The sequence below is a fragment of the Cajanus cajan genome, chromosome 6 (assembly GCF_000230855.2).
Source record: "Cajanus cajan strain Asha chromosome 6, NIPB_CcT2T_4, whole genome shotgun sequence".
Classification (NCBI taxonomy): Eukaryota; Viridiplantae; Streptophyta; class Magnoliopsida; order Fabales; family Fabaceae; genus Cajanus; species Cajanus cajan.
In genome coordinates, this window is record NC_138522.1 from 58,912,779 (window position 1) to 58,922,908 (window position 10,130).

General features: G+C 32.5%; 1 protein-coding gene across 1 annotated transcript; it reads right to left on the reverse strand.

The window, feature by feature from the left end:
• Window positions 1-202: 202 nt before the first annotated feature.
• Window positions 203-6,463, reverse strand: LOC109796434 (uncharacterized). The gene is made up of 3 exons (XM_020356110.3): window positions 5,558-6,463; window positions 3,453-4,154; window positions 203-2,846 (listed from the first exon to the last, which is right to left on the reverse strand). The coding sequence occupies exons 2-3, from the start codon at window positions 4,152-4,154 to the stop codon at window positions 1,146-1,148; spliced, it is 2,403 nt and encodes an 800-aa protein (XP_020211699.1). The 5' UTR covers window positions 5,558-6,463; the 3' UTR covers window positions 203-1,145.
• Between the last annotated feature and the right edge of the window lie 3,667 nt (window positions 6,464-10,130).

Here is a 10,130-nt window from a genome sequence, read left to right on the forward strand (position 1 = left end):
ATATACTGAAACTTAATTATAAGACTACAACCATATAAGGTTTGTGTTGAGATTTTCTCCTTAACTTAAGACCTTAACATCATTAACTACTTGGATATCCTGGCCTTTGCATTACTTTATGATAATGTCATGACATGACATAGGGAGGTAGCCAGAACTTCATACATATTGAATCCAACCATGTCCAAATCTAAGTAGTTGTTGAACATGCAGGAAAGAAAGACGTAGGTTTGTTATATACTAATTCAGAATTATGCTCAACAAAAAGGTAACTACTACATCAAGGTCTATGTTTTTACTGAAAAAAGAAATTACTGGTTCAAACAATCTAATTCGCCAAAATTGATATTCATAATCATTCATCAGAATAGGACATATCTACGGTCTGACCCATTTCTTGTTTGACAAGAATACGCAAACTAAAGTCAGTTTGCAATTGTCAAAGCACACTCAAATTTCTTCACAATATATATTATCATCAGCTAAAATATTTGATTATAATTTCTGTTGGATACTCAATATTAGTTTTTTTTTATTAAATTAAGAATTATTATTATTATGAGTTAGCTAGTACAAGATGTACAACTACAACAACCACAAAAACAAAGCTAGTGCAAAGTGCACACACAAAACAAATCATTCAAAAGGAATGAATACTCATGGTACGTGATGCAAAACCTATTACAATAATCATGAAAAAAACACTTTCACAAACTTCTAAAATGCACCAAATCCACAACACTAAACATGTGCCCCACACCAAACACATTCATTTCGCCTATTAAGCTATTGCTGCCATTCATTGTACAAAAACATAACATCTTCCTAGTTTAAGAATATTAGTGAATGTTACTTGCAAACTGGGGCCAAGAATGAGGTTGGGATCTTTCTATTTAAAAGCATAAAACTGATCTCATCAACATTCTTTAAAGTATGGAAAAAATCTTTACAGTATGTTGAATCACTCCGACAAATTTAGAACATAATTTGCAAGTCAGACAGGAGAAGTATCAGTACTTATCAAAATAAATTTGTTTGTAAAAGCCAAAACTTCAGGATGAGGTAACCTCAAAGAAACAAAGTTTAATGAACTAAAACTCTTTAACTTAATATAATGGTTCCCAAAAGTATAATGCAATCTCCATTCAATGCTTTTTTTCTACCAAAATTGCAGGTCCATGATCTAAATTATGACAGTCCAAGGTTGTTTCGCCGCTTGTACGCGCCCTGCGGCAAGCACTAAATGCATCTTTGTGTGTTTGAATGTGTTTCCTTTTCTGTCTCTTTGGCCCATTCAAGAATTCATTTGTCATAGATTCCATTGCTTTAAGTGTCATCCATCGGTTCCTCGTGCTCTGTCTCTTAGAATTTACATTAGGCTGCTGTTCATCAGAACTGGTGTCAGAGGAGGTTTTCGGCTCCTCAACTACTGCCTGATTATCAGATGATAAACATGGATCATTTACCTTTAGGCACTGTCCATCTTCCCCCATCATTTCCACCATTTCAATGATCTCACCAATTTTAGACTTGGATGGAACCTGAGGTGTGTTGAAGGTGACTGATGATTGTGATTCACATTTCTGAACTTTATCGTGTGAAACACTTGTGCATTGATAAATTTCATTGAGAATGCTTTCTTTGTTATTCTCCTCCACACTTTTTTCAGGTAAAGAAGAAATTAAACCTCCATTCTTCTGATAAGTAACTGGATCACCAACAACATTTTCATGAGAGAATGTCATTTTTTCTGATTCCAAGCCTCCTGAAAAATTCTTAATGATGTGGCTTGTTTCTGTCTTGGCACAGGTAGTCGATGTACCTTTGATGGGAAGAACTGCATGATTGGAAGGACCTGATCTTGGTTTCTGAATGAATTGAAGCTTCATAGTCTTCTTTAGTTGATTATCAATAGACACAAAGGTCTTTTGATTTTTCAGACTTCCTACCATTTTCTTTTTGTCATGAATCAGCTTATTAGTTTCCACCACACTTGGTGAATCATCATAAGAGCTATCCTTACTTTCTCTCAAAAGAATACTTGTATCAGTCAACTTTTGATCAATGTTTTCAGTCATCTCCTCCTTATGGTTTACCTTCCTCATATTTTTTGTCACTTTATGTGTTATATCACCAGCATTTACGTCTACTTTATTCACTGAACTAACAGGCAAATGTTTTAATTCTCTTAATTCAGATGAATTCTCTCCATGCCCCAGACTGGTATCTACAACCATGAATTTTGTATCATCTGCATTGTAAGTAGAAGCTCGGGGCTTAAGATAACATTGATTATGATAATCATCGGATTGGTCATCTTCATCCGATCCACTTTCTGTCACTTCATCATTACTGTCATCAACTTTGGCTTCTTCTTCAACATCAAGAAGATTTGGTTCAGCTACCACTTTGCTCAAGACATCACTGATAGAATCAAAAAAATGATCACCTTTCACAAGTTTTCCCCTTGAATACTTCTTAACACCAGGAATAAGAAAAACCATGTAATCTTTGGAGCTGACATAGCCTTGATTCCTTGGTTGCTCAGAGTGCCAACCTCTTGCCAGTAAGCGGGGCCAAACAGCTTCCCAGAAGAGATCATTACTCTTGGCCTTGCTCATTCGCAATCCAGTTAAAGACTTTATTATATCACTTGGTCCAAGATAAGACCAAATTGAAAACACCCGATTGTTTTTGCCAGCTTCCAAGGCAAGACGTGTAAGGTCATCTTCCTTCTCCTTACCAATGCCTACTGCTTCCACAAGAACACCAAGTCCAACAACAGACTTTAAAGAAGATACGTATTCTTCTAGAGAAACTCTTCTCTCCGAATATAACTTGGAAACCTGATTATAGACAAAAACAAAGTGAAATTAAAACATATAAATATATAAATGGAAAGATAAACAAAGAAAAGTCCATTGGCTATACAAGTTCAAATAATCATCATTGAATATTAGTCACCATTGTATCTAATGTACAAATACATATGTCATATTAAAGAAATACCATAATTTGTATATTATCAAATATTTACCGGAAAAAAAATGAAAAAGTATTAAGTATTGTTTAAAGTTTATAAATAGAATAAATTAGGTATTTCCAAAAGAAACGAAATCTTTTATTGCTCATAGCTTCTCTTCTACATGATTAGCATACGGTTAGCATACCCATAAAAATGGACAGACAAGATCATAATCATAATAAATATTATTGTCTTTGGAAAAAATCACGGCACTTCATGAAGTTAAAGACGTTATTTTTAAAATTACAGGAAAGAAAAATAAACATTACAATTTACAAAGGACTGTATCAGAGAAGTGACACAGGTAAATAAAAGTAGTTTCAAAATCATAGAATGCAGTGAAACAGACTAAGCTGCTCATTAGGCAAATGAAATACACATGTTGTAGTTCAATAACAACACTAAAGATGAGATGAAATGTTGATACCTTTAGTAAAGTATGTTTAGATTCTACTGAGACATGAGGAATCAAGCGAGACAATAGTTCATGTTGCCTCCGTCCAGTGAAAAGTTTCTCTCCTATCACAGATTTTATTCCTTTCATTTTCCTGCACTTTGACCATCTGCAATATTCGTCAGATTTGTAAAACTTTCCATGGTAAAATGCCAGTATTTCCCCCATCCCTTTGTTCTCTAAGAATCTTTTTATTTGGATAAAATTCTTTCCAAAAATATACAAACCAAGGAGAAAAGTTTTTCCATCACTGTCACTCCAGGATTTAGTTGATGTGTCAGGGACCAATGCATATTTTTTGTTTTTATCCAGTTGGCTTGAATTGTTGTCTCCTGTCATCACAGATTGAAATGTGATTGGTTTCAATTTTTTGCCATTGTCGCCTTCATGTCTACTATTCTCCACTTCATTAAGTATCCATGTGACAGGGATGGGTAAACCAATTGCAAAGGAAAGTGTGTTGTCATTCCCAACTTCTGACTCAGCAGGATTCATTAGAAGCTGAAGTTGTTCTGATCGAGTTATTATGGAAGGAACTTCCACCTGGTATTCATGACCAACTCGAGGATTCAGTTGTGGGGCTCTATCTGTATTGTTTATACAAGGAGAACTTGGAAGACTACTAGATGAATGCTCCTCGAAATCATCCTTGTAATTTTGCTGAATTAAATCCATCTACCAAGAAACATAGTATAATAAATCAAATAACTATAAACTCAAATCTTAAGAAGAAATATTATAAAGGACGTGTAGATTAGATAACATTATCAAAGAGCACACTTCAAACATGACTTTCAACTAGATATAAAAGTTATGACCAGACTTGCTCATCAATATCATCCATTCATTTACCTGTTCATTGGTTTTACAAAGCATGACACTTATAAAAGGAATCAGGATTTTATGGCCATTAACTTTTTAACCATTCGCATATTAGCTAATAACTATACATAAATAACAACAACAAAAATTTTATTCTGTTAGTTAATGTTGATTACATAGATTACATGACATCATTTGACTTGAATAAAGATCAAATCTTATATTAGATAATAGCAATGTAACAAAATGTTAGGTCTCTAGTGATTTTTACTTTCAATTATTTCACCACTATCAAATTCCTAAAACAACCAACTACTCACAAACTCAGGATTAGATTACAAGTAACAAGAACAATTGATAAGGAATTCTTCATTGGTCAGTAACTGCAAAAGAATTACAATAGTAAAACAATATATTTAAGGAACACAGAAGAAGCTACAACAATGGCTAATATAATCAGCATCAAATCCTCAACATGGATACCTAAATCACCCTGTAAAATTCGGTTAATTTTCTCTGCCAGAAAAAAATAATTGTAAACTTCTCAAAGAACACATTCCTCGATGGCTGATACAGCTTCAAAACAAAATACACCATTATACACACGATCTAAGGAGGGGTGAGAATAAAACAAAATTCTTGTGGGAAAAATCATATGATGGCAAAGAATTTTAATTCTCGAAGAAAAAGATAATAACCAACCCCAGATCCACTTGTATGCATGTTCACAATCAAAGTACCAGCAGATTTACACAAAACAAATTGATTCACACGTGCAACCTAGGAAGAGTAAAACAAACACACAAAAAAACAGCGACACCAGAACATAACAAGTACACTCACTGATATGAAGATTCAACACCCCCACATTACAAGCACGGATTCCGACAATTAATCGAAATACCGCCGATCCAAAAATATTTACAAATATCTTTCTTTGTATCCTATGTTATTATGTATTATAAACATACAAACTGTATAATCCAAAGAAGAAGAAGCACGGATACACTCATTGGAGGAGTCAAAGTTTGATGACAAAGAAAGATGAATAATTCTCAACCTTTGAGCAAGTGGTGGTAACGTCAAATGCCAAGGCTTCAAAGGGGTGGCAATAGCATCAAGCAAGCACACACAAGCAACAAGAATAATAATAAATGGTTGGTGATAATATTTAGAGTTGATTTGCATATATGTGTTATCAAAGTAAACAAAGCATAAAAGATATTAACATAGAGAGAGAAGGGAGAGAGAGAAACCTGGTGCTTAACGGCTCAAGTGAACAAAACACGAAAGTGAATTTGCGGAGCATGAAACGAAGTAATGAACTACTACTACTTGGTCCTCACTTTTAAACATTCTGAGTCATCCTTCACCAACTCGCCCGAGTTTAGTTGAGTTGACCACGTGGTTTAAAAGCAAGTCCTTGTGTTGTGTTATGACGTTGAATGATAATTGAAACTTACAAAGAGATAACTAGTTGGATTTATTTTTGTAATTGTAATTATAAATAATTAAATATCTTTATGTTATCAATAAATTAACTGACTGTATTTTGATGTGTTAGTAAAAAGAAGTATATATATCTACATATATTATTTTAAGGTTGTATAAAAAATTATAATTTTTTTTAATATTTTATCTTTATTAAACAGCAATTAAGTAAAAATATAATCCTGTTTAAATAAAATTAAAAAATATAATTATGTTTAAATACATTAACATTGTAAAAATGATTAATAATGCCATCTGATCATAAATTATTATATGTGATAAGATTTATAATTTAACATTTAATAACTATATTTTATTAATTTTTTTACACATGTATACAAATATATAAAAATGGTTCTTCCCTTATAATAATATTCAAATATATAAAGATACAAATGTACGAAGATAATTTTTCTTTTATAATGACACATACAAACGTACGCACACATATATACACATAACTAGTTTTATTAAATTTTTCGAAACTCTATACAAATACTTAGAATTTCTTATAATTACACATTATGGTGTGAACTGTTGGGATTCATCCCAAGTCCCACATCGGTAAAATGAAGGAACATTGGCTACTTTATAAGTGTCCACCATTCCACATAGTATGAGGCCTTTTGGGAAGGAGCCCAAAAACAAAACCGTGCGGGCTTAGGCCCAAAGCGGACAATATCATACTATGGTGGTGCAAAAGGTGGACAATCGGGCCCAACAAGTGGTATCAGAGCCAACGGTTCGTCTGGGTTTGATGCGGGAAGACCCTCAGTGTTGTGCCTCGCGATGGAGATTCGAACTTGGTGCCTTGTGTCGAAAGTCTTCCTGATATTGTGGTGTTCAGGCGGCGTGTAAACCCTAAACCCTAAACCCTAAACCCTAAACGGCGGTACAAGATGGTGACGGATTATCGCTTGAGGGGAGGAGATCACGAGACATGTGGTCCTTGGTCTGAGGGGAGGTTTGTTGGGATTCATCCCAAGTCCCACATCGGTAAAATGAAGGAACATTGGCTACTTTATAAGTGTCCACCATTCCACATAGTATGAGGCCTTTTGGGAAGGAGCCCAAAAACAAAACCGTGCGGGCTTAGGCCCAAAGCGGACAATATCATACTATGGTGGTGCAAAAGGTGGACAATCGGGCCCAACATGAACTTGGTTTTTTGAATTGAATCTACACTATTATGATGATAGCATTTTGATGACTTTACCTTGAGAAATTGGAAAGACCATAAAAGGTTGATAGAAATACTTTATATGCCTAATAATAAAGTTGTTTTTACTTTGGTAATGTTGAAATTGATTTCAACAAACTTGTTGTGAGTAAAGTATATGGTTAACAGATTATTGGTATTGAGTTGAGTATTAAAGTCTTAATTGAATTTACACAAATTATGAATGTTATTATGATCATATAGTCAGAGATAGCAAACAATTTTATAAGTTGTTGTAATAGCCTATATTAGTACAAATTATTGATGTTAATGTTACGAAGTAGTAACATATTCAATCACTGACAAAATTATTACCTAATAATAGTGGAAAGGTTACAATGTTGAACTAGAATTTTGTAACATAAGAACTAATAATTGAAAAACTAAAAATCAAAATAAATCCAAACATGACATTACTAATGAAAAAGGAAAGATAGTTATGAATTATTATTGTAAGAGACATGTAACTAGTTGTATTGTTCAATTGTGTATGTTTCTCCTGTTTATTTTGTTACTTGTGATTTATAAGGACACCTAATTAATTTGTGAAGTAGAATTATAGGATCATAGATTTGATAAGTGATCTAAAAAAAGTTTGAAGAACTTACATGTCTCAGGTGGTACTTCACTTTATCTCGAGCCAACATTCTTGCATACATGATGACAAGATATGACTTTATTGTTCCCCCTTTGGTGGGTGACCTATTTAATATACTAAAATGCTTTACATATTGGGCATGTTAAAAAAAATGGATGCATGCATGGTCGATGTGAGTTGGAGGCTCATTTTATCTAATTTATTAGTTGAGATTTTGCCACAGCATGATTTTGACCAATACTCAAAGTCAAAAAGTCAGGAATTTTCTTTTTTAAGTTGTTTGGAATACACATAACTATGAGAGTTTGGTAGATAACACTTAGCAACATTCAGGCGGTAATGCCATGAACAAATTAGGGAAGGTTTAAAAGCATTTTGTTACCTTCGACAAGAACATTTTTTACAATATATTTTAATGAAGAAGAAAACGTGCACATCAAAAGAGTTCATTTCCAACTAGATAGTTTTCCTTATTATAATCTTATTCAATTGGGAAAAAACAACCTTCAATTCTAGTATAGTCAAAAATTAACTTAAGAGGATATTATTTGGTATTAAAAGTTCAGAGAATTTAGCTTACATTTAATAATAATACCAAATTCTTTCATGTGTGGGTTACTGTGGAAGATTTTTAAACTATTAGATCTTTTCAGTTTTGAATCAATGACAATCGAAGCTTTGACATCCATTCTTCCTCACACATATCATAGAACTGATCCTCTTACCCTTCGTTATCTCATCATCTTCCAATCTTGCAAGTAGGTTTCTTTTTTTTGTAACACAAAAATGAATAACCAATTTTGAACTTAAGGAATAACTTTTACTTCAATTTGGGGAAAAAGGTGTATGAAATCACTCAAATCAAGAACAATATTTTGATGAATCCATGAGACACGAAAGATGGGGGCAAAAAAAATGAATTTGAAAGATGAAACGTGGAAAAGCAAGTAAGGAAAGAAAAGAGATGGAGAACATGCGATGTCAATTGACCAAAGTTGAGATGATAAAGTTATCAAAGGGTTTGATACAACAGAATAGGATGATGATAACGATAAACTTGCATACCAACAATAAATTATGGCTTTAAAAATTGTTTTTCAATCTAATAATGTACGTGACTCCCATGATTTGAATTTGAGTTAAGTTCCATAAGTTGAACATGCTTTAATTGGGGGAGAAGGGGAAGCTTAGGAGAAAAATGGTTTTATCAAAGGGTCAAGTTGGTTGTATATATATATTATACACATAAATACACATCTCTAATAGTATATTTTAACTTTGTCGTGGTGTGGTAATGTCCACCTCCCTTGCCCTAACTTTCACCATTTTTTTATACCCAAATTATGATATGTAGAACAAGGAACAAATTATTGCTCCATTTATTAACAACCTTTGGTGTTTCAAAGAAAATACTTTACAAATGAAAGTCTTGTCCTTCTTTAAGAACTGTTTTTCAATCTAACGATGTATGCGACCCCCATGGTTTGAATTTGAGTTAAGATCCACAAGTTGAATATGTTTTGATTGGAGATTTTGCTAAACATGTTATTATAGAGGAGGTTAAAGAAACTTGGTTCTCCATGAGTCTTTATACGTATAAAATGTTTTTATAATTATCTATTAATTTGAATTAATGAAAAAAGTATTAAATAGTTTTTAATTTTTTTAAAATTTTGTATACCTGGAGGATATTTCGGTAATTCTATTGTTTCTCCTATATTTTCATCTTCCTTGTGCCTATCTTAGGAGAAAGTGGGGTACCTGTAAAAAGGCACTTTAATGCTCAAGTTAGTCATCGGGATCAAAGAGAATAATACTAATCAAATCTTGTAATTATGAAAACGTACATGTTTCATCACTAATTATTCTTATTTATACTAACCTTAATGGGCCCATACCCATATATAGGCCCATACCAAGGTTCATTAATCTTAATGAAGGGTCAAGTTATGCAAACCATTGCAATGAGTTTAAGAGTCTTCGACTTACTTCTTATGCTTGTCGTCATGCTGAGGGGTCTTTGATTTTCTACCTATACCCATCTGGTATATTTTGTAAATTTGATCTGTATATTAAGAATTTTTAATTCAACGATTAGATTGTTAAAATTTGATGTAAAATATGAATCATGAGTGAAGTAAATCTTGGTAAACTTATTCCTATAATTAGTGGATCCCTCCTCTCTCTCTCTCTCTCACTCTCTCTCTCTCTCTCTCTCTCTCTCTCTCTCTCTCACACACACACACACACACACATATATATTATATATATATATATGAGAATGGATTAAATGACTTAAAGAGTAACTTTTAGTAGAATTACTTCACTAAATAACTCATAGTATATGTTCAATTTCGACGATCAAACTATTAAATTCAAAGTTTTTAATGTATAAATTAATTTTATAATTTTTTTTTTTTTTTTGAAAATCATATAATACTTCACTATATATATTTAAATGTAAAACAATTTTATAATTATCTATTAATTTAAATTAATTAAACAAAGTATCAAATAATTT

Excerpts from the sequence above, each read along its gene's own strand:
- LOC109796434 (XM_020356110.3), bottom strand. The coding sequence starts at position 4,154 with ATGGATTTAATTCAGCAAAATTACAAGGATGATTTCGAGGAGCATTCA. Across the intron at positions 2,847-3,452 it reads CTAAACATACTTTACTAAAG|GTTTCCAAGTTATATTCGGA; the intron begins GTATCAACATTT and ends GTCTATAATCAG.